The sequence below is a fragment of the Ursus maritimus genome, unplaced genomic scaffold (assembly GCF_017311325.1).
Source record: "Ursus maritimus isolate PB19 unplaced genomic scaffold, ASM1731132v1 scaffold_15, whole genome shotgun sequence".
Classification (NCBI taxonomy): Eukaryota; Metazoa; Chordata; class Mammalia; order Carnivora; family Ursidae; genus Ursus; species Ursus maritimus.
Genome location: NW_024423897.1, coordinates 4374226 through 4399373, shown reverse-complemented (window position 1 = coordinate 4399373; position 25148 = coordinate 4374226). Strand labels below are relative to the sequence as shown.

General features: G+C 39.8%; 1 protein-coding gene and 1 long non-coding RNA gene across 7 annotated transcripts in view; one reads left to right on the top strand and one right to left on the bottom strand.

The window, feature by feature from the left end:
• Positions 1-18164, bottom strand: part of FBXW11 (F-box and WD repeat domain containing 11) — a 118007-nt gene extending 99843 nt beyond the window's left edge. For 2 of the 5 annotated variants that reach the window (XM_040630294.1, XM_040630295.1), the window contains exon 1: positions 17937-18164. In XM_040630294.1, coding sequence (XP_040486228.1) covers positions 17937-17981 — 45 coding nt within the window. In that variant the 5' untranslated portion in view covers positions 17982-18164. Of the gene's footprint in view, positions 1-9025; positions 9188-17936 lie in introns of all 5 variants that reach the window. The other 3 variants (XM_040630296.1, XM_040630298.1, XM_040630297.1) reach the window with 2 other exon arrangements.
• Positions 18165-18492: 328 nt separating this feature from the next.
• LOC121102747 overlaps positions 18493-25148 on the top strand; it is a 70728-nt gene continuing 64072 nt past the window's right edge. For both annotated transcript variants that reach the window (XR_005834829.1, XR_005834828.1), the window contains exons 1-2: positions 18493-18594; positions 23696-23817. This is a non-coding gene — a long non-coding RNA (uncharacterized LOC121102747). The remainder of the gene's footprint in view (positions 18595-23695; positions 23818-25148) is intronic.

The window sequence follows — 25148 nt, the reverse complement described above, 5'->3', positions numbered from 1 at the left end:
AGGGAAAAAACAAAACAGTCTAAGCTGTATGATTCCATTTATATAAAATCCAAAAACAGCCATGTCTAACCTACAGAGAAAAAGACCACAATAAACGTCTGGGAGGGTTACTGACTTGGTGAGGCACAGACATGAGGAAGCCCTCAAGGTGCTCTTGAAGTGTTCTATATCTTGATTTGGGTAATGGTTACACAGTGTTCTGTTTCCGTATGTAAAAATTCTTTCAGCTGTACCCTTTAGATTTGTGTTCTACACTATATGTAAGTTACAAAAACAAACAAACGTTTATACAAATGCCCTTTAAACCAGTCTTTGTTCATCCTTTGAAGCCGAAGCTTATTACACAGAATCCAGATATGGCTTGTCAGCGTGAGTCACTCTCACTCCCAGTCTCGTCACCTACATGCTCTCCAGGTCTATCTCCCTCAGACTGCCTAAGCTGGTGGTGCTACTAAATGTCTACAGGATTAGCTTTGGCAATGGAATTGATCAAGTCATGCCCCAACCGGACAGGGAAGAGGTCCAGAATACTTATTAACAATATAGATGGTTTTAACAGAGGTGTGATTTTAACTGTACAGGACAGTCCCATGTCAACTCATTATCCTTTGGATTAACTTCTTGCAGAGATTGTGGGGAAAATTAAATAAAGCAGCCAACTCTCTAAAAATAAGTATATAGCGTTGCTAATATTTTTGCCTAGAAATTTAGCTCTATAATTATAAGGAACATGATAAGAATAAAAATCACAATATATTCACTTCATACACAACTTTCAGAAATAAAGCCAGAGTTAGATATTTTGACAGAAGATGCTACTGGCATATTACAAAACTAAACTTTACACAGTGACAATGCAAGAAACTATTCCTACTGTCTTCCAAAATTAACCACTAGATGATGAAAACATGTGGTTAACTTCCAGAAACCAACTTATGAATGCAAAGCTTTTTAAAAAACGGGACTTCGTGTTTCAATAGAGTTTGATTTACATTCTTGTCAATACATACACATACATACTCTTATCTATCAATACAATCTAACCACTCTACATTTTAAAATGTCTCATTTTCTCCTCTTTGCACCATCTGTTACTATCCTGTATTCCCCTGGAATATTCCAACAGTCTACGGATTGGTCTCTCTGCTCCAATACATCCTCCAAACCAATTGCCAGAGTGATCTTTCTAAAGCACAGACCTTGCTCAAGCTTTCAGTCACCTCTCCTCTCAAATCACATCTCCCACCTTCACACCCCTCCTCCAATACTGCAGGATCACACAAGCTCAGAAGCTGGTAAGGGCCAAACAAAGACAGATTTACAGGACCTCTAAGGACCAGGGAAGCACAAGCTCTGACTCTAGTAAAAGGCAGCCGCTCCTCAGCTCCAATTTCAGACAAACCAGAACTTAGTGTTTTGGCAAGAAATGTCTCAGGTTTTTTTTAGATTTTATTTATTTATTTGAGAGAGAACGTGGGCAGGGGGAGGGGCAGAGGGAGAGGGAGAAGCAAGCTCCCCAGTGAGCAGGGAGCCCAATGCAGGGCTCCACCTCAGGACCCTGGGATCATGACCCCAGACAAGGCAGATGCTTAACCCACTGAGCCACTAAGGCGCCCCATATCTCAATTTTTTAAATCTATGCACACCAAATAAAATAGATCTGTGAAGCTTGATCCACAGGCTACTAGTTCATAACCTATGATCTAAAGGATAAAGTCCAAGATTTGGTTATAATCTATCTTCACCAATCTACCTACCTCAATCCCACCACACAAGTCATACTCCAATATTCACAGAACCACTTACATGTCCCGCCTGACAGGCACTACACACTATTACCCGCCTGCCAGCCATTGTTCACTTGTTTACCTTTGCTATGAAAGCCCTCCCCTCCCCCAAAACACCCATATTCATGTCTAATTTCCGCTCAGGCCTCAAAGGATAAGTAAAACATTGTATGTCTACCTCTCATGATCCCTACCAGTTTTCACACCGTACTATAGTTTTTTATGTAAAAGACTGTAAGCTTCTGCAAGCAAGGTACATAGTTGATTCTGTTCTGTACTCCCCATATAACCAAACGGTACCTGTTTGAGTACATGCTCAATGAAGAATGGAGTTATTTATCTGCCTATTTACATAACAATTTGTATCTCAACTGGATAGCCATTACATACCAATATGATCCCTTAGATTTTGAAAATCAAAAGGCTAACAGCTTTAGAAAAATATCCCTGTAATACTCAATTTGAATCGGAACTAACATGATCTCATGGTTCTTTTTAAATATACTCTTTAGTTCTGCCTACTGAAAGGGTCTAGAAGCAATGACAACCCAACAATAAAGCTTTCGGCTTCTAAACACCATTCCCCACTAAAAGAAATCAGAGCTTCTTGGAGAAATCGTTGATGCCTGAAATGCAGAGAAAGTAAAAAGCCAAGAAACACACAAAAACTGATGGGATCATATCAAAAGGAAGCAGGGCGCTACCTTGAAGGGGCTCTCATTAGCCAAATCTGGGACAATGTGAACACCAATAAAGACTCTGATTGTTGGGGCGCCTGGGTGGCTCAGTCGGTTAGGTGTCCGACTCAGTTTCAGCTTGGGTCATGGTTTTGGGGTCGTGGGATCGAGCCCCACCTTGGGCTCCGTGATCAGCAGGGATTCTGAGAGTCTCTTCCTATCCCTCTCTCTCCACCCCCCACCCTACTTTCTCCCTCCCTCTCTCTCTCTCAAATATATAAATCTTTATAAAGAAAGACTGATTCTTAACACACTAAATAAAAAAATCCATGAGAGTATGATGGTACACAAAGAAAGGAGGAGAAACAGGGATGGCCTCTGTGAACGCTAGCTAATAAATGTAGACAGAATGATAGAACATCACAATTTTGTAACTGCTATTGTAATAACTGACTTCAGGATCAGGATGCTGAAACCACTGAGTGAAATGCTGTAATGGAACAAGATATTTACAACGTTCCAAAACACTGTCCCATAAATTCCTTTCTAATAGCAAAGGATAAAATTGTACCTTTATAAATGAGAGACGTGGCTATTGCCACCTTAGCCAAGGGATCAAATTTAGCATAGCTCATAAGGGAATAACCTGTCATCAAGGACCTCCCAACATGACTCAATGCAAAGGACACTTTACCTGTGATGAAGCATTCTTGTCAAAATGTTTAACCTGGTTGCAATCAAGCCTCTCACCTAACTTCCAATGTACAGGATGTACAGTAGCTAGAGAAACAAGTTAAATGACACCATGAGGAAATAAACAAATGAAGAATGTTGCACATCCTAAAGGACAACTGAGCTGGGCTCTTCAAAAACAGTCAATGCCAAGAGAGGAGGGAAAAAGGCAGAGGGAATGTTCCAAATGAAAAGATATTAAAGAAATATAATAACCAAATACAAAGGGTGTATTCTGTTTGAATCCTGGCATTTAAAACAAAGGGGGGGGGGCGGCATGCTAGAAAAGACATTCTTGCGACAATTAGGAAAATCTAACTGAATATGTGATATTACATTATGGAATTATTTTCATTTTCCCAGACATAAAAATTGTATTGTTGTTTTATATATGTATGAAATATAATATGTGGTGAAATATATATGTGCACTACATATAATATGTGGTTATATATGGATAGATGTATCTATATGTACATTGCTCTGTGTGTGTTTATGTAGTTTTAGAGGGAGAGCCTATCCTTATTCTTAGGAGACAGGTGCTGGAATGTTTAGAGTGTGAAGTATCATGTTTGCAACTTACTATCAAATTTTTCAACAACCACAAAGCATATATGTCTGAGGAGAGAAGGACAGGAGGAGATGAGAGAGAGAAAGAGAGAGAGGGAGGAAGGGAGGGAAGTGGTGGCAAGGGGAGGGAAGGAGGAATGGAGGCGTGGAGCAGAGAAATGATAGAAATATGGCAAAACTTTAACTGTTGAGTCTAGGTGGAAAGACTATACAGGTGTTTGTTATACTGGTTTTTCCCCAACTCTTCTATATATATATGAAATTTTTCATAATAAAAAGTTATAGGAGGGAAAAAGAGAAGAACAATTAGAAAAGCAATCAGCTTAAAATCCACATAACACCACGAGAGTATCAGGAAAAAAGAATACTCTCAAGCAAAGCCTGTGAGAGTGTATACTGTTACAGTATAACTGGAGGGCAATGTGGCAATGTCTATCAGGTTTTTAAAAGCAACTACCTAGTGAACCTTACTTCTAGGAAACTGTCCTGAAGATATACTTCTCCATATGTAAAATGACATATACACTAAGTTATTCTTTACAGCATTATATGTAATAGCAAAAGACTAAAAGGAAATAACCTATATGTGTATCAGTCCAGACTGGTTTAACAAATTATAGCACCTACAATAAATCAGCATGCATCTTTTAAATTACCTCTTCAAAAAATATGGGAGCTCTCTGGGAACTGACATGAAAGATAACCATGTCATATTTTACATTAAAAAAAATTCAAGGTGCAGAAGAATACGTACAGCACACACACACACACACACACACACACATATATATATATATATATGAAAGCTGCACAAAAATATGGTTGAATAGTTGGAGCCGGAGGGAATGGGAGACTTGGAGACTTTTTTTTTAAATGTCTACTCCTTTTTGTACTTTATGACTTTTGTAGCATACACATATACAATGTATCCTAAAAACCTTTTTGTGAAGTACTGATTTACTGTAGCTAAAATGAAGTCTTCGTATCTCCATGCTTTCATTACCAAAACCAGCATTACAGGTCACCTGGGAATTAGGGCCTGAAGTCAGTGCATAAAGTGAAAATAGCATACAGTAAACATCTGCCTTACAAATCCCTTAAATACATGCCACACTAGACTGACACACCATCTCAGTAATTCCAACACAGCTAATTTCCACTCCACTTGACCAGGTCACTGTTTCGTCAACTGACTAGTACACAAAATAATTGGCTTGTCTTTAGGCCACATGTTGTGATATTAAAAATGTCTTTAAAATACCATCATCACACTCATTACAGCTAGATGAGAACCATTCAGGAATTGAGACAGACTGAGAGAAGAGCAAATTTTCATTTCTCATGTCAACAATTTATCCAGAACATTCACTGATTGGGTTATTTCCCCTTGTTTTGGTCACCAGATGCACAGAACTTAATTAGCATAAATGCCCATAAGATACACAGTGACAACCTGGAGTTTTAAAAAACACATATCAAAAACTGTACCTCCATTAAACAAACCATTATAGTAAAAAAAAGAAAATCATAACCCAAACATAAAAGGCTAATCTGCAGACTGGGAACATACTGTCATGGGATACCCCGGTTCAGATGAAAAGGAAAGTGGTACCACCACTTGATCAGTATGATCACGTATGATCTCATAAGGTCATTTGACCTTGGTCATAGTCTATCCCTTTATGTTAGCATTCCCATACACTGATACACAGATTCCTCAATCTACACTCTGCAAAACCTTACAACTTTACTGAGTAAAGTGAGCTACCACTGAAGCGAAATAAAAATTCCCAAATCTTTCTCTCTTTCCCTGCTTTCTCTGATGCTCATATTCCCACCAGATACCTCTCTTGGTGGATTCACAATACGAAACTCAAATTCATCATAAATTAAATTCATTCTTTTTCCCTCCACCTCTCCCACGCCCTGTATGCCCTTCTTCTAGTACTCCTTATCTTGGAAAAGACAGTAAACATTCATCCTGATGCCCAAGGCAAAAATCTAAAATTCATACTATAGTCCATCCATCAACTACTCCAATAACCAATCCCCAAATTCTGTAGATCCTACCGCCTACTTCTTTTTTAAGTCCACCCCACCTTCATCACGCCCACTGCCAATGCTTTGGTTTGCCTTCCTCATTGCGCACTTGAACTAACTGGTCTCCCTGCCTTCAGTCTCTTTAATCTACCTTGCGCACACCGAAAAGTTAACTTCCTAAAATACAAATCTGGTTATGTTACTCTTTCTTTGTTCAGAACAGAAGAACAAGAGCAAGTCTCAAAGTAATGATATAGCAAGCTAAAAACAAGCTCATTTAATAACATAATAAAATGCAAAGAGAATGTACCACCTAGTTTATTTTTTATGAGTACATTCTTATTCCACCCCACACTATATGACCAAATTAAATAAGCCAATACATCTGTTTTGGTCAAAAGAGGCTACAGGGAAGCAAAAAAAATCTAATTACGTTCTTAGAGTCAAAAATGAATACAAAATGGATCATAGCAACGATAAAGGCATTTATTTCCTTCAGTTTTCTGTAGGGAAACGAAGAGCTACTTAGACCTATAAAGTCAAGAGTGCATTCAAGCTGAATGTACTAACTTGTCTAAAAATGATGCCTTAATCAGAAAAGGTTTTGGGAAGTTAAAAGCAAGGAGAGAGGGGCGCCTGGGTGGCACAGCGGTTAAGCGTCTGCCTTCGGCTCAGGGCGTGATCCCAGCGTGATGGGATCGAGCCCCACATCAGGCTCCTCCGTTATGAGCCTGCTTCTTCCTCTCCCACTCCCCCTGCTTGTGTTCCCTCTCTCGCTGGCTGTCTCTATCTGTGTTAAATAAATAAATAAAATCTTAAAAAAAAAAAAAGAAGGGCAAGGAGAGAAGTTGAAGGAAGAGGTTCTACCATACGGAAAAACCATCCATCCCTAATATAAGCTGAATGAGGTGGTCTCAGTCCCAGTCCAGCAAATATCTCACTTTTCTGGTTGAGTCCACGCTAACTAAGCCACCTGACTATGATCTGAGCTGGCAGGTCAAGTCTACACACATAAAAACAATATTCCACGCATTTGGCTTGAGTCTTCAGGTCCCTCAACTCTGTTTCTTACTTGAAAAACTTAAACTGATATGTTAATTAGGAACTAGTAAGCAAATCTACCTATCAAAAAAGTTTATGTTAATCATACCAATATGCACATAAACTAGTAAACTGGAATTCTGGCTTTACACATCAGTCTTGCACAGCTGGTTAATACTGATCCATACCTGGGATAAGGAGTGGCTTAGATCAGATTTCTCAGGGTTTTAAAGCAATGACGAGACCCAGGACGAAAGTAAATTCTGAAACTGCACATGTGGCTATTTAAGTTAAATAAAATTTAAAATTCTGGTCCTCAGTGACAGAGCCAGATTTCAAAATAGCCACATGTGACTAGTGATTACCATATTGAACAGCACAGATACTGAATGTTTTCATTATCGTAGAAAGTTCTACTGGACAGCACTGTTCTGGAAGATAGCCTCCAACAAACTCTACTGCGAATCCTCTTGGGAAACAGCCTGATAGTCTTGGATGGCTAACATGGAACTAAGAGCTAAACTGTTTTCTACCAAAGGTCAGAAGTAGATACTCGACACAACAATTGTTTCCTTTTCCTTTGCAGTGATTTCAGTTTTAGCCCTCAGGATTTCCACCCCTCTTTTTATCACTGGATGACACTCGATTCTAGAGACAATACAGTACGGACTTCAGAAGCACATTCTCTGAAGCTAGGCTGCCTGGACTCATACCTCATCTTTGTCTCTTCCCAGACATGCGACCTTGGACATGTTACTTAATTACCCTATCATTCAGTTTCCTCATCGGTAAAGAAACAATGGTACCTACCTCATTGGGTTACTATGAATATAAAAAGTTTATACATTTGAAGTGCTTATAATTGTGCTCAACACAGAGTAAGTGCCCAGGAAGTATTAACTGCTATTATTTCTACCACCACCACCACCCTCACAGCTCTTCAGATGACAAGTGTGGAAAATGCTTGCTTAGGAGAAACATTAACAAATATAAAGGAACTAAACTACAACAAGAATCACAAAGCCAGCGTATCAGTCTATGATGAAAAGACATTTTTTTAAGATTAAAGGAAATGTATAATCTGGAGAGTATATTAAATACCAAAAAAAGTCATGTTTTCAAGAGAGTTGCCTGACAATGTCTTATTTGTAAGAGTGACAAATCACAGGTCAAAAGAAGTCCACATAATAAGCTACTGAGCTATTTAAATAACCAACAAGAACTAAGGAGGAACTGAGAAGATACAGGTTCGAGTTCACTAGAGCGAACACTTCCCTGTGTAAACCATGTTTTTCATTTAAAGGCATTGCCTCTCTTACACTCCCTAAGTTACCTTCACTTGACGAACTGACTGAAGATCTTCTGATTTCTTCACCAAGCAGAAAGAGCACCAGATATAGAAAAATACCATGCCAAACCGTGATCTATCATGTTTTCCAAGTGGAAACCTGTTATAGAAAACCACACCTTGCTCTTGCAGATGGGCAGTTTGAAAATCCAGAAGCTGAAGTACAAACTTCAGCAAATGCAGTCACAGGGAAAAGACTCAAGCCTAAAGCTTGACTTTGCCATTTACTAGCTGTATGACCCAGGGCAACGTGCACTTACTTAATGCTTATGAGCTTCATTTCACTAACTGTAAAATAAGGTAAAGCATGTGCCAACTGAGTAAGAAATACACGTCAAGAGCCTCTAACTGCCTGGCACTTAGCAGATGCCCAATAAACAGTTGCTACAGTTTGTAAATCTTCCTGAGAAGGCCCTCTAAGAGTCCCAAGAATAAAACACCACCACTTTACATGGTAACTACAAAAACTATTTTGACCAGGTATTCGCTATAAATTATGAGATAATACCTTAAAATTATCACCTGTTTTCCATACTGTACAAGCTATTCCCCAAATTTCCCTTGTTTACTGTATTCCCTGTTTGACTATAACTATAAACCATTTGAGCCTACAATAAAAATAACTGCACTTCTTACACTGAAACGAAGCGTCTACTAGCAATTCTTCCACAGACACCTTCGCTAATCCATCCCAACCATGAACACTATATCTGAATATCTAACATTTCTTCCTTTCTCTATCGGTGGAAAAAAGTAAAGAAATTGTGTTTTTTAAGTTTCTTTCAGTGATTGAGTTCCACATAACAAAACAATACAGGGTAATTGCTTACCTGGACAATATTTTGTACTTCAGATCCACCAATCCAGAATGAATGGGGGTATTCCCTTTCAGACTAGTCTGAGAAAAGACAGCAGTCAAGCAGCTTCCAAGATTCTTTCCGTTTACTGTATCCAGCTTTCTTCAATAAAATCCCAAACATGCACTTCGGTAACTGTTGAAAGACAGAAAGCAATCCATACACCCACCATGGCACCAGCGGCAAAGGACAGCCACCAAGAAATGGAAGGAAGGGTCAATGGAGTGGTGGATCTGAGGCACAGAAAAAAGGTTACAACCCCTGAGTCAGCTCTTTGGGATAAAAGTTCTACAGCAGCATTCCTCACCTCTGTGCTGACAGAAGGATAAGAAATTCCACACAGCAAAGAAGGAAACATCCCTAGTATTACTTTTTACTCATGATAAATATGAAATTCCAAATGAGCTAAAACTTACCCTATTATCCACATAAATTGTCTCAGACCATTCGGCTACAATGAACTTCCTTATCCATTTTCTAAGACAGCTCCTCCACCATTACAAAAAATTTGTCACCCAAAATTAATGATATGAGAGGGCTCAAATATCTTCCAATAAAGATATTTAGGCACCTAGCAAGAAATCTTTTGGTTTGCTACATATAAGACATCAAATCTACACATTACCCAAATCTTCAACCCTCACCTGAAATATAGGACGTTTTAAAACACATGGCATAATTTTAAGAGTGATCTTCTGATTCGGTAAAGGTCAATACCCCGCAATGGCCAGTCATTGGGTAAACTAAGGAAAATTATAAAAAAACACTAATAAACAATTTACTAGAGGACACCTTTAAATACATAAGCTCAGTCCACACATTACATCAACATTCTTTTTACTACCTTACCAACTTTTCCATTAGACTGCAAATATATAAGTAAAATATAAGGGAGACAGAAAAAAGCATTCAATGGGATAACAAAGATAAAAACTTTAAAAACCAGTCAAAAGACTGTTAACTTACTTGCATATAAATTTCCTACTTCCTCAATTGCCACCCTACTGCCAAAAATATTCCTGCAGTAATTTAATACCTACCTTTATTTAAGGACTACTAAGGGCCAGGCCCTTTACAGTCGTTACTGATTTAATTCTCAAAAAAAAAAAAAAAAAAAAGATTAGAAATAACTCGCCAAAAGTCCCACATCTACTAAGTGGTAGAGACCATGCCCTTTCCACCAAGCACTGCAGCCTGCCAAGTCTAAGAATCAGAAAGGCCATGATTCCTGGGGCAGAAGAAACCGAGCTTTACTCTCAAAGGTCCTGAGTTAATTAACGTCAGAATGGAGAAGTACAAAAATACTGAAGAGTAAATATTTCAGCCTAGCTGAACTAAAATATAAATGAACCAGTTAAATCATCCTGAAAGGGCTAACTTTCCATATCTTGGCACTTAAAAAAGCCTTTCTTTTACAGAGGCATGCAATTCTGAGGCTCACAATATTAATGATAAAACACATTATAATGTTGCCCAAGTAAGTCTTTGTGTTTAGCAGCAAAGACTGTGTCTGTGACAAAGAATCTCAAATCCAGCTGAAATGGAGGAATTTTAAAATTCCAAGATTTGTCAATAAATAGTCCACAGGCAGTAACTAAAGATGTTCTGATGTATCACATCGTAGGGAAAGCGACAGGAGTGACTGAAATACCAGTCTATGATTAGCCTCACCATAACAATCATATGGAAGTATCCTAATACCCACAACTTAAAAGAGCTCACATAAGTAAAATCTCAAGCAAAGAATGAGTGCTCAAGCTTCTCTCATTAAGTGATATTACCCTAAAGTCCAAGAATAAACTGGAAACCCAGTTTTGATAAAAGCAGCTAGTGAGCTATGGCTAGTAGCTAACTCCTAAAAGAATATACTCTGCTTTTCAAAATATAACTTACTGCTATAACCAAAATGCTGAGCAATTATAGCAAAACATAACCACAATCTGACTAATGGACTCATTTCTGAACCTCCTGAATCACCAAGCCTTTTCCTGTATTACTGTGTTTTCTTCTCCTCCCTTCAAATACTTACTGAATGCCTAATTGGTGGCAGGCTTTATTCTAGAGCTACAAAGATTAATAGAAGCCAGACCAGGAATGTAAGGACCGAGTTCTTCCTGTCCTCTGCCCCTTTCTCTGAGTCTCCCAAGTGATCATTTCACAGAACCAAAATATATTTTATTATTAGTTCCCCAAATTGGTTAAGCGTTCTCAATTCAACTCTTAAAAAAACAAAAATTAAAAAGGACTCAAGTTCCTTTTTCTCAACAGCAGAGCTCTAACTTAATTTTTCTTCTGTGGCTCTGAGACAAGCTATTAGAATGGTTTCCTATATTTGTTATAATTGTTATATTTACCCATCTCTCTACCCACAGACTTTTTTTTTTCATTTTACATGTTAATATCCCATTGTTCCTACTCCACAGCTTTCCTTTCTGTGAAGGTCTTCATTGTTGACTGACCCCGTGAGGGAATTTCCTAAAAATGCTTCCTGCTGACATCATAGAACTCTGCAATCTTTGAATTTTGTGAAAACAAAAATAAGATCCAGGTTAGAGATACCCTACTGGACTGTCAGGTCTTCCTGGTTTGTCTCTCATTTGCCTACAAAGACAAACTTCCTGTAAGGCAATTGTGATCAGCAGAAACTTAACTGAGGCTAACAAGCACATTCTTGACAGACAGGTTTTTTTCCCCCTTTGTCAACTAATTCAATGAACAACAATACAACTCAGGAGGAAATCTTGTATAATACTCACTGCTTATTCTGTTAAAGGTCAAAATCACCAGCTTTGCCAAAGTAAGAATAAGAACTCGAAAATCTTAATTTCCTCATCAAAACTAAACCGATCAAACATAAATCACAACGCTCAACGTTAATACGAACTAATCACCAGCCCCCTTCTAACTTCTACTGAAACAGGGTTGGGTGGGTTCTCTCTGTAGGTAGAATACAGGTCTAATTATGCCTAACTGGCAATTCTTAGTAATTGTAACACTACTTCCACTTCCCAAATTTCCAAGATAATACTGATTCTGTATGACTTCATCATTTCCCCTAAAGATACCTCATTAAACAGCTAAAAGCAACTCAATATCAGGCCTCCGTAAAGCTTCACAAATAAATACATGAACAACTAGGGGGTAAAAATTAAAACATCATCTGCCTTGACTTTGCTTCCCAAAACCTGGTCCCTGTGCTTGTGGGGAAGTTAGTTAGGAAGTTAGGGACAAGCAGTTGCTGAGACAAGTGTCTCCAAGGTGCTTTCACGTACATCTCTCCCATAATCCTCCCAACAACTTGGAGCAAAACCTACATTTTCTTATTTTTGCCAATAATGAAATCACAGCACAGAAAGGTTAACTTTCTTAAGGTCACACAGCCAACAGGAGACAGGGCTAAGATACAAACTCAGGTGCTTCCCTCGAAAGCCCATACCCTTGCTGCTAAATCATACTTTCCTAAAGTCATAGAATCCTCAGAATTTACTGGCTTTTGGCAAGTTCACATCAAAAGATATAAAAGGAATTTGGTTTCCTCAATACTCTGCTATAAACCACCCTCTGGGATGTATGTAAATCAATCTGCTGTAAGTCTGAAATGTCTATGGATGTCTGTGTACCACACACCACCCTCCTCTTCTGCTTTACCAGTCTTTCCTCTATTCATCTACACCTTTGTCTTAAAGTTATCAAAAGGAAATCTTAAAAACATTTCACAGCATGAAAAAAAAATTACCTCACATTAATTAAGTCAATGTATCTATCACACACCCAAGTGCTAAGCATTATGAAGGATTCAAAAGACAATACAGTCTCTGGAAGGGAAATTTAGACACGATCACAAGCTTTTATGATACATAGAAGGATATGATAAGTCCCATAAGAGTCAGGAATAAATTATTATGAGATTAGTGATACAGGTGAGAATTACCATACAGACAGCAATAATACACGTCAACAATCAACAGGAAAATTCAACGTTTACTGAACATGTACCGTAAGAAGGCACTGCTGAGTTTATCATTTAATAGGGGACACAAACAGGAAACCTTAATACAAACCCAGAATATGCTAAGTGCCACAAGATACATACAAAGTGCCAGAATTCATTCATTTCCTTTAACAGAGAACATCATGTAGGCAGTGCTATAAAAACAAAATGGTATGTGCCACCATAATGTAAACTGACAATAAAAGAAGTGGCAACTAAATTGCGTTTTGAGGAGACAGGACTTTATCAGTACAGGTGGAAGAAAGAACTGCTGAGATCTGACCTAAGCCAATGTGGCCAGAGAGCCAACTATTAGGTTCCTCCAATAAATATCAGTAGCCTTCGATAGATGGACTTGGTCAGTTACTATCAGTGTTGGGGGGGTGGGGTGGAGTCTGAGTAAAATCTGAAGCACTCCGGTCCGCCGTTTGGCTGAAATACAGAATAAGTGAGGACTATGGGAAGAAAAGCTGAGAGTCTGGAATTGAAATTACTAGGACTTGAAATGCTTTCTTTCCCTAAAAGTGTAAATACCACCAGGTGGAACCCAGGAACCTCAGAATGCAAAATTCATAGGATCAAACAGCACTACTCACAGGGATATACAGTTAACCCTTGAACAACATGGGAGATTAAGGACCTGACCCCCACGTAACAGAAAATCCACATGTAACTTTGACTCCCCAAAAACTGAACTAGAAATAGCCTACTGTTGATTGGAAGCCTTATCAATAACATAACCAGATGACCAACACATTTTGTATTTCATATTTATCATATATGGTATTCTTGCATAAAGTAAGCGAAAGAAAATATTAAGACAATAATAAAGAAAAGAAAATATATTTACAGTACTATCCTATAAAAAAAAAAAAGGTATGTAAGTGGACCCACACAATTCAAACCCATGTTGTTCAAGGGTCAAGTGGCTGTACGTGCTGCAGTGTGAATCTCTAATGGCCTAGTGATTTTCCTGTGCTATCTCTCTGTTTTCAGGCTAGAGCAGTCAAGAGCCAGGGTACCAAGACATGTGCACAGGATCACGTTTGCCCTTGTCAATTCTGAAGGGACATCTAATCTACTCCAAACCAGGAGCAAAAATTGATATATCTGAGCCACAAACCCTTGAGCCAGGTAAATGAGTCTGTAAATACCTATGTGGTTTATTTCATTCAGATCCTACTTAAACCTTTGTTTATTTAATCTGCATTTGGTAAATCAGCTTAGGAGTAGATAAGGATAAGTGATGACAACAAACTAAGATCCAATTTCTTAAAAGAGTCACTAAATCCCACTTACTCCACTCAGAAAACCAATGACAGGAAGGGATAAAAATCCAAAAAGAAAAAAAGAGAAATATTTTCCATAACTTCACTTAGTTTCTTTCATCTCCTTGGCCTTGTGGCCTGCCTATACTTCAACAGCTCTAAAACACAGCATTGATATCTTACCTTCTTAATAAGGTCCAATGTATTTTACCTATATTACTAAATTCAACAAGTAATACAGCCACTTAGAGATAACACAAAAGGAAAATGAGTCACTTAAGGTCACTTAGCAAAGAGGGAAACCAACCAACAGCTAACAATAGAGTATAACTGCCCATTAATTTATGTTTGGGGAAGGGAGGGGTCTGCTCTCACACCCATAGAGGAAGCAGAGTTACCTTTCCTAACCTTGAACATCAATTTCGGTTATCTTCTAATAGGGAAAACTTACCATCTTTCTCTTCCAGTTAGCAGCTCTATGAGTGCTTTCTAGTAATGAGGGCCTGAACATCAACTCATATCCCTAACTCAAGCACAGACAAACATCATGTGATACATAATGCAGCTTTCCTTCTTTCCAGTGAAGTCCACTGCAATAGACATAGCCTCGTAAACTCTGTATATTTCCAACTAGATTACTATTTTTCTACCTCATTAATAACAATGCTCATTCTATGGAAGTCAGAAATTTCAAAAACAGTCCCACAAACTAGGTATAATACTGGTCCAATATAAGGCCATGAAAGTCATTTGGTGGTTAAATTATTTACCATCAGTATTTATAAATTCAGTTGTCTTACTCAAGAGTTTATAGTCTGTATTCAAGACTGAACCCTATGAGGTAGGTCAACTGGAGAAGCACTCTTTGTGGACTGGCCTGAGGCAGACATAGAAGTCACAAGGTGGGGGGGGCATATTTTGGAGATTTAATTACTAGGCTATCACCAGCTTTATTTCTTAGTAAACCAAAAAAAGTACAAAGAAAAAAAAGAAAAAGAATCAAATCAAAGGAAGTGGAAGGATGAAGATTAACAAATTGGAGATACCCAAAAGCCTGTTTCAGTCTTTAATATAGCACTCTCTGGAAAATCAAATGAAAGTTATCCTGTTAACCATTAAGTACCAAACTGGTACAGGCAGCACAATCACAAATATTTGAGTATTGAAGCTGACTCATAAAAATCTAAAAATATTTCATGCTTTAGGCTTTCAACATACCATCACTTTAACCCGTTCCTCTCTTTCAATTACGTTATTTTGAAACCAATGTAAAAAGTTATTTTTAACCTAGTTCTGGAAGCTGTAATTAAAATGCGGTGAATACAGAGAGGCACATGCAATCAGATTTTAAGGCATTATCATTCCTACACCCAATCCTGGATTTACTAAATCAGTTGTTAAATACCCGGGCTATCTACTACACTAAAATAAATACATATACGGTTATGAAAAGGGTTGCCTAAGAGTCTTAACTGGTATCCCTTTGACAGAATATCAAAATCTGTATATGAAAACCCATTTCAAAATTGATCTCTGTTAAATTTTCTGAGAATCCCAGTTTATAATGTCCTTGAAAGGCTGAAGTATCTTTTCAGATCATAAACAAGTAAAATCATGTATAATCAAAACTTTTTTAAAGTTATGAGTATGGGAAACCAATAAATTTAGGCCAGAGAGATTTTTTTTTACCATACAATCAAAAATACTAAATGAATTACACCGTATTTCTCCTAATTCTTTTGAAAATAAAGACTATTTATTTTTTAAATGAATGGAAATGGAAGGAGCACAGAACAGCCAATTTCAGAGGCACCAGTTACAATTTTTCAAAGTGAAGTACTCCTCAAGTTGTGAGGACACGTATTGTACATCCAGAAGAATACGTACTATATATGGAATTCCAATAAGAGATTTTACCAAAAAAACCCACGACAGAATTTCCAGATCATCAAAGGCTTCACTACAATAATAGTTTGATAAATTATACTGAAGAGGAGAAATTACTTAATAATGAAAATCAAATAAAAACTCACACGTGACAATATCCTTTAAAAAGCAAGCGCACGTGTGCGCACACAAAGCAGAAACGACCAAAGCTTTTTTTTTCTTCTTCTAGTTTTAAAGAATACTGGAGAAGTCTAGTTCTGTGAATTATGCAAAGGACAGCAAATATTAAGCTGTGTTTATGCTACTGTACTTCCATTTTTTAAACATGCATCTCAACTCCCCCGATATCATCATCCACAGAAACCATGCAGTTATCCAACAGACTTTCAGTGTCACCATTTATTATTTATAGCATTAAATGGGGGAAGTGGCTCTGATGTCACCGACCCTACCCAGTGGAATCACTGACTCAATAAACATTTTCACACTGGAGAAAATCTGGCTAGGAAAACATTTTGCTGGGTTAAGTAGATTCTTTCACCTTTCCTCTCAACCCAGGGGTTGGGACTGTTACTCTGTTAGGAGAGATACAAAGAAACTGTCAAGGTTTCCACAGGAAGAAACCCTGGGCATGTCCATTTGCTGAGGTAAAGACTTCCTCCTCCCAACTCTCCAGAGTCCAGTTTGATTTCCCCAATGTTCAAATTGGCAGGTAATAATAGCTGCCATGTTTCTTTTCTTCCACCAAATCATCCACCAAGCAGCAAATTTTTCGCTTCTACTAGCCACTCTCTTATAGTTCTGTTTCTAAAAATCCCTTCTGGTTCTAAGTCGTAAAACGGAAAGCGGTTGGGGTGTCCGTAGGACCGGGGAGTCTGGCATGGCTACCAATGGTTTGTAATGGAAGAGTAATCGCTTCCCCCAGGGGCCTAGGATTCTCTCCCTCTCTTTTTTTTCTTTTTAATAAGAAAGAACTGGCGGCAGTGATGAGAAAGACACCCCCGCCCCCATTTTCCCAAAGCAACGCTGGGGAACATGAAGTTACGGTTTCCCTTTCCTGGAGATGGAATCCAGAGTACCTGGGGCCTTGCTATGCAAACATCCCTCACCACGGAGTAGGAAACCCTTTGTCCGAGAAGCCGGACACCACAGGGGCCCGGGAAAGAGGCCCCTTATCCGTCACTGCCTCAAACCTCAGAGCTCCCCACCTCCACCCCCGTAAGGCCTATCCCGGCATCCACACAGCCCTACGTTGGGGAGAGGGTGCTGAGACCCCTACTAGGACGCGGAGACCGAGGCCCCGATCGATCTCCTCCGTAAACTCCCCCCCCCCAATCTCACTCGGCCTGAGTGGGGCTTGCAAGAGCGGTGCAGGCCTGGGCCGGAGAAATTCAGAGGGGGAAAATCCCCTTCTAAGAGAAGGAGAATGAGATGCTAGAGCGAGTGTGAGCTAAGGCCACAGCATAATCGAGCGAGGGTCCTTCGAGAGATGGGCCCGGATATAGGACAGAGGGAGGAAGGAGAACCGAGGAGCATGGAGGGGGCCGGGCCAGGTCCGGCCTGAGATCTCCAGGGATCCGGAGGAACCGCGCAGGCCCCGAGGCCAGGCAAGTGGAGGGCCCAGGCCCGGGCCAAGGCGGCGGGGAAGGGCCAGGGCCGGCCTCGCGCCGGACGTTGAGGTGGGCAGGCCCGCCCGGGGTCGGACGGACGGAAGAACGGTCCAGCGGGCCGCACTCACCATGAGCTCGATGGTCTTGTCCTCAATCACCGAGTCGGGCTCCATGGCGGCCCCGGCGGCCCCGCCTCGCTCTCCCCGCGCAGCAGCGAACGGCCCGGGCGGAGGAGGCGACGGCGGAGGCGGCAGAGGCGGAGGCGGCTATCTTACCCACTCTAGCTGCCAGCCCGCCCGGGCCGCCGGCAGCTCCGCCCTCCCCCTCGGCGAACGCAGTACGCAGACCGAGGACTACAGGTCCCAGCAGGCGCCGGGGGCCCCGCAGAGCGTTGTGGGAACGAGAAGTCAACCCCAGGCTAATCTCTCTTGGCAGCCCCAAGCTGAATTCTGAACAAAAGTAACACTGGACTGTGACTGTGGGACATGCAAACCTAAAGAATTAAGGGCTCCCTCAAAATAGAGCCTCAGGAACTCCACGACTACATGTCCCAGAAAGCCCTGCGCGCGGGTTCTCCTTCCGGCTAGTTTCTCCCGACTTCCTGGCAGCTCCAGACGACTGAGACCGGGACGGAAACTCAGGGGTAACTCTTCCCTCGTCAGTGATCCTGCGTGTGAGACCGATTTCCGCACATGCGCAGTCGATGTCGCAGTGCCTAGTCGACTCCTAGGTAGCGGCGCGGTTGGTCCGCGAGCGTCTGGTGCTAGGTACCGATGTTGAAGACAGGTGGGTTCTAGATGGGTTAGGAGGGCTTGGGGCTCAGGTGTGGGAGGGGCTAACAAGCGAGAGAAGCTCGGGCAAGAGAGAGGCTCTGAGAGTATGGGCACCCCAGAAGTGAGGGGCTTGGAAATTTCGTTGGGGAAAGTGGGTTTGTGGAGATAAAATATGATGCTGTGTGTACGCACCACGAACTGGGAGGAGCTGAGAGATGAAAGGGAACCTGCGTATATTGAGCCCCTCCTATTCATTCGCTCAGAATTATTATTTTATTTTATTTTTTTAGTTCCAGCCTCTGCCAGGTACCAGCGTAGGCCCTGGGAATCAGCTCCGAACATGACAAGAAAGGACTCGGTTATCATGGTGATTAATTCTAGTGGTGGGAAAACAGACATTAACCAAAAGAGTAGGCGCTAAGAAGGACCGCAGCTGGAGACCTGGAAACTCCTAGTGAATTCTGTCTTCAGCTCTGTGTAAACTTTGTCAGGTCTATTAGCCCCGGCTAACCAAAGACCACCAGATACATACTGATTGAACAAGTTGAGTTTATTACTGGTAGCGGTGAGGGAGAAGTCATAGGCGTCTCGGTAAGAGTTGTTATGTGATTTGGGAGAGGGTTTAAGGAAATGAGGCTTTACTCTGGATTAGATGCTGTCAGGAAGTGGGGGTAATTCTATGATTGGGCATCTCAGTCATGCCTGGAACAAGGGAATGGTAGTGGAGGCTGAAGCTGTAATTGCTGAAGAAGCAGGAACCCCTCATCAGCCAGTATGGGAGATGTTTGGTCATTTTTTGTGGTTTGGACAACGTTTGTGTTTTATCTGCTTTCAAATATAATTAAAGAGTGATCTTGTTTCTGTCTTGATCTATCCACAGTCAGAGAATGGCCCCATCTGATGTTTATGTTCTGTGAAATTCTGTTCAACAGGAGAGCACAAGGCCCACCTAAGAGGGCCATCTATCATCTAGTAACATTACAGCCTAGTTCGTTGTACCGGGCCAGCTTCCAAATATCAGAGGCTGCTTTTCTCCTCTAGTGTTTTGAATTCTCTGCACCTGTAAACTGAGGGGACTCAGTGACCTAGAAATCTTTCCATTTCTAAGGATCAAGTTATTACAGTAATTTGTATGCATGCAGGGTACAGTGTAAGTTCCACGCCCATGGAGTTTGAAGTTTCATAGTCCTTATCTGGTGCTTTCCACCAAAAGAATTAAAAGCAATAGGTAAAAAGAGCACAGAACTGGAAAATTATTGCCACTAACTTGCTGTCTGAATTTCACTAGGCCCCTTCCCCTGTCTAGACCTTGGTTAGTAAAACAGGAGTTAGAATAAATGACCTCTGTTTCAGTTATGTGGTGTATCATAATAAGCTACGCCCAAGACTTAGTAGCTTAAAATAACGGTGGTTTATTTTTACAATTGTGTGGGTCGACTGAACACAGCTGGGCCCACATAGTATACTGAGGTTACTCATGAGATTGCGGTCAGCTGGGAGCTCATCAAAATGGCTTCTCATCCTTTAGGGCCTCTCTTCTTCACCTGGTGTCTTATCATTCAAGTTTCTGCATGGTAACTAGCTTCCAAGAAGACAAGCCCCAGTGAGCAAATGATTATCAAGCTTTCAGTCACACCATACTTCCTAATGTCCCATTGGCTAAAGCAGGTCATACAGCCAAGCTCAGAGTCCATGTAGAAAGGGACTATGCAAGGTTGTGAATACAGAGAGTCAAGGTTCATTGAGAACTAATGTAACAGCCAACCAAGATGCCTAAGGTACCAGCATTTGCCACAGGACCGAGCACATAGGGTTAGGGTAGGAGTCACATGCTGAATTCCCCAATATGTATGTTTATCCTACAGCATTTTTATTGTTTTAAAATTTTATATTTTCGCATTTTAAAGTCTGAATTTCCATTTTCTCTTGAAAAATTAGACTATCTGGCTTTTTGGCTATGTGTGGCAAAAATAGGCAGGGGTTAATTAGTAGCTACCTTCTTTACATGAAGCATGTGCTCTGTAAATTTCTACTATCACCATTGCTCCCTATTATATCTGCATGCTCCACTCACTTAATTTGAAAAATACTATTGGGTCAAATTCCAGGAGCTCAATGGGATGAAAAAGTCGTGTATTGATAGAAACTTTACCCAAGCTATATGAGAGCCAAGCCTTATTACTTATGTCAAACCAGAACTCAGGTTCTCAGTTATTTTAACTGCTTCAGGCTGGAAGCCAGCAGGTGATTAGATTTGGTCATCAGTAAAGGCAGAAGACCTTGAGTCATATTTCCCCCCAGTTTTTCAAATAGCTCTGCTCTGAGGTTTACAAGACCTGCTAACAACAAAATAGTTAGGTCCACAGTCCCTTAACCGAAACCCTGGGGTCTGAAACGTATTCAGAATTCAGAATTGATTATTATACAAAGACAGTATGGTACATACACTGTATATACATATGATGAAACACTTAGTGGAGTCCAGGAGAGCACTTCATAATCAAGTACATTAACTTTTGTGCCTCAGACCGTATGTGTGCCTGTTATCAATTTATAGCTTCTCAGTTCCAAATCCATTCTTCTTTTACATACTTTGGAATACTAGAGTCCAACTAGGACCCTGTGAATGTTTCTCCTCTGCCAGCTGCCACAACATTTAGTTTTGTCAGTAGAGAGCCCTACAGGAACACAAACAAATGAAGGATCTTCTCTTCCTAGTTCTAGTATACTTTATTTTCCTTCTTGCTTTTGTGGTATACAGAAGCAAATGGTTTACAGAACCATACCCCCCAGCCCCGACATACACACGCACAGGTGGCTGGGACATTCAGAGGGTGGCTTCCCAGTGAATTCAGTGACACTTCAGCCGCAACCTGTAGCACCTCAGCAAACTTCAACCATCCAATGACCCATAACTAACCTCCCCCCAGTGAGGTCTGAATCTCAGCCTAGCAGTGGGAGGGCTCTTCCAAATTTGTTTCTTCCTTGGGTACTCTGCCTCAGCCCTAAAGATAGTGGTTGCTCCCTATAACTGCTCTTTCTGTATTTAGTGTTGTCTTTGCCCCTTAGTACCTAATACCCTCTTACTAGTTAATAGTTCTTTCTGCTTTTTGGTTTTTTTGTTTTTTAGATTCCACATTAAGTGAAATCTATGGTATTTGTCTTCCTCTGACTTATTTCACTTAGCATAATACTCTCTAGGTCCATCCACATTGTCCCAAAAGGCAAGATCTTGTTCGTTTTTATGGCTGAGTAATATTCCATTGTATATGTATACCACATCTTCTTTATCCATTCCTCTGTCAGTGGACTTGTAAGTTGCTTCCATATTTTGGCTTTTGTAAATACTACAGTAAACATAGGGGTTCACGTATCTTTTCAGATTAGTATTTCCGTTTTCTTTAGGTACTCTAGTGGAGTACTGGATCATATGGTATTTCTATGTTTACTTTTTTGAGGAACCTTAATACTGTTTTCCACAGTGGCTACACCAGTTTACATTCCCATCAAGAGTGTAAAAGGGTTCCTTTTTCTCCACATCCTCATCAACCCCTGTCATTTCTTCTCTTTTTGATACTACTCATTCTGACAGGTATAAGATGACATGTCATTGTCATCTTTTTTGACTTGCATTTCCTTGATGATTAATGATGTTGAGCATCTTTTCATGGATCTGTTAGCCATTTGTATGTCTTCTCTGGAAAAAATGTCTCTTCAGGTCCTCCACCCATTTTGTAATCAGATTTTTTGGGGGTTGAGTTGCTTATTTCTGTAGTTTGGATATTAACCCCTATTGGACATACCATTTGCAAATATCTTCTCCCATTCAGTGGGTTGCCTTTTCGTTTTGTTGATGGTTCCCTTTTGATATGCAAAAGCTTTTTATTTTGGTATAATTCTAATATTGTATTTTTGCTTTTGTTTCCTTTGCCTGAGGAGGCATATCTAGAAAAATGTTGCTAAGGTTGATATCAAAGAAAGTACTGCCTATACATATTTTCTTCTAGGAGTTTTATGGCTTCAGGTCTCACATTTAGGTCTCTAATCCATTTTGAGTTTATTTTTGCATATCGTATAAAAAAGTGGTCCAGTTTCATTATTTTGCATGTTGCTGTCCAGTTTTCCCAACACCATTTATTGGAGACTGTCTTTTCCCCATTGTATATTCTTGCCTCCTTTGTCCTAGATTGCATGTAAGTTTAGGCTTTTATCTTGTCTCTTTATCCTGATTCATTGATCTTTGTGTTTGTTTGTGTGTCAGTACCATACTGTTTTGATTATTAAAGCTTTGTAATATAAACAGTAATTCTTTATGTTAAATTTTCCCAAAGAAGAATATGGCAGATGTGAGGGTGTGTGACTTTCAAAACATGATCAAAAGATCATGAGGTGTTATGGCATCTTCCTAGCTTTCTCTTGGATTATCCAAGCTCCATGTCTTATATATCTATAGAATAAAAAACAAGGTAGTTATAAAATACATATGAGCACGTTTATTTGAACTGAAAAACGTAGCCACACTTTTTCTGACAGCCGTTTTGGATGACTGGTTTGTTGGTGTAGACTGGCTTTGTCAATAATAGGTATCAGATGAGTTGTATCTTTAGTTTCACAATTTTTAGGAAGATACGCTTAAAGCACATAAATAGAAACATTTCACCAATTAATTTATTGGCAGACATGTATTGAAATTAATATCTGTGTTTTCCCAACACTTTTGAAACTTATCAGGTGAAAGAAGCTATCTCCAAGTGAAAGAGTAAAGAAAGGTATATTAGTCAAAATAGAATACACTATGTCACAGTAGCAAATTAATCCTGTGCAACCCTGCGTATCAGTCCAAATTCAGTCAGAGAAGCAGAACCACTGAGTGTATTAAGGAATTTTTTACAAGGAGTTGACCTTATATAATTGTTAAATCTTATTAAACATCTGTAAGCCTGTTGTCTTCACAGTTGACACTGGATCTAAATACCTTGGGGCAGGCAGTCAGGAAGGGAAGATGGAAATAAGATGTGGGAGAGCAAGCATAAGCCAAACAGGAGTCCATGAGGATGGACTGAAACCTGTCAGTTCTTATTGCCTCTGACCTTGGTGGTGTGGCTGTCCTGCAGAGGCTGGAGTGCTTTGTCAAAGAACCTAACGCACATCCATGGCCCAGGAATCAGGGAAGCTAACAGAGGCTGTAAGGGAACTTGGAGTGATTGCCGACCCAGACGCTCTTCATACCAAGGAGGTAAGGGAGCAGATCAATGACAATGTATATGAGCTATAAAATGACCTCAGTTTTACTTCTACTCTACAAAGCCCACACAGGAATCTGTCTCGTGGCCCACCCTAATTAGGAACACGAACAAAATTCAGGGAAATGTGGCCCAGCCTAGCCAAGCTGACACATTACTAGGTTTCCACACCCTGGGAACATCATGTCTTAACATACATATTCTGTTCTTTCAAAGTCCAAAGGGGTTAGCTAGCCTTCTATCAGTTACACCATCTGGAATTCATGGTCTCCCATATTGCTGGCAGAGGGGACAGAAGGGAGGGTCACCAGCTATTAACTGCCCTATCTCAGAAGCACATCATTCCTGCTCACTATTCAGTGGTCAGTACCTAATCACACAGCCCTGAGAAGCTGCATGAGAAGCCAAACAATGTACTCCCTGTCCACCTAGAAAAAAGGAAACAAAGTAGATTGTGGTAAGTACCTAGGATTGTGTCTGCTACATGGGTTTAATTAATAGTTATTTCATAATTCTTGATAAAGACTTTTAGGTATGCTTTTCCAAAATTGAGAAAGTGATTTTCTCCAGTAACTATATAAAAAATGCTTTTACTAGTCAGGTGATTTCCAGTACTTTGTTCTCAACAAAACTGAATGATGATTGAATTAAGTTTAAATGATTTAAAATGATTTTGCTAACCAGTCACTATGTAATTTTTAACATAATAACTTTGAAGGAATCCAAAGAAGTTGTGTAACATTGCTAAGAGACAACTTTCATTCTTCTACAAACAAGTCTTTGAAGTACTAACATCTATAAAATGTTAGTGACCTAAAAATAAATTTGATGCCAAATCATCTCATTCTAGCAATAAGTAATATTCATGCATGGATATGCAAACTATTTTTTTAGTTATTGGTTGGTTTAAAGATATAGTTGTAATAAAATTCTGTTTAATCATTATCAAAATGTTTATGTACTTATTGTTTGACCAATTGCATTTAATTACAATTACAATGATAATTTAAATGCAGAAAGCTTTTTTGCTAACATTCCAAGCCTGGGATCACCAAAAATAAAAATTAAAACACAACATGCAGAAGAGAAGTAGGATAAGGTGAGCAATAAGACTTTCAAGCATAAAATTTTGGGGGGAAAGGAATAGATATATGAATTCAAGGAGGAAAAAAATGGATATAAAATTTTCTCCTATCAGAAAACAGCTTGTTCATGTATACTTAAAAGGACGATGTTATGAAATTTCTATAAATTTCATTGAGAAAAATAACAACAGCTTTATTTTTAAAGGTCAGTATTTATTGGGGCACCTGGGTGGCTCAGT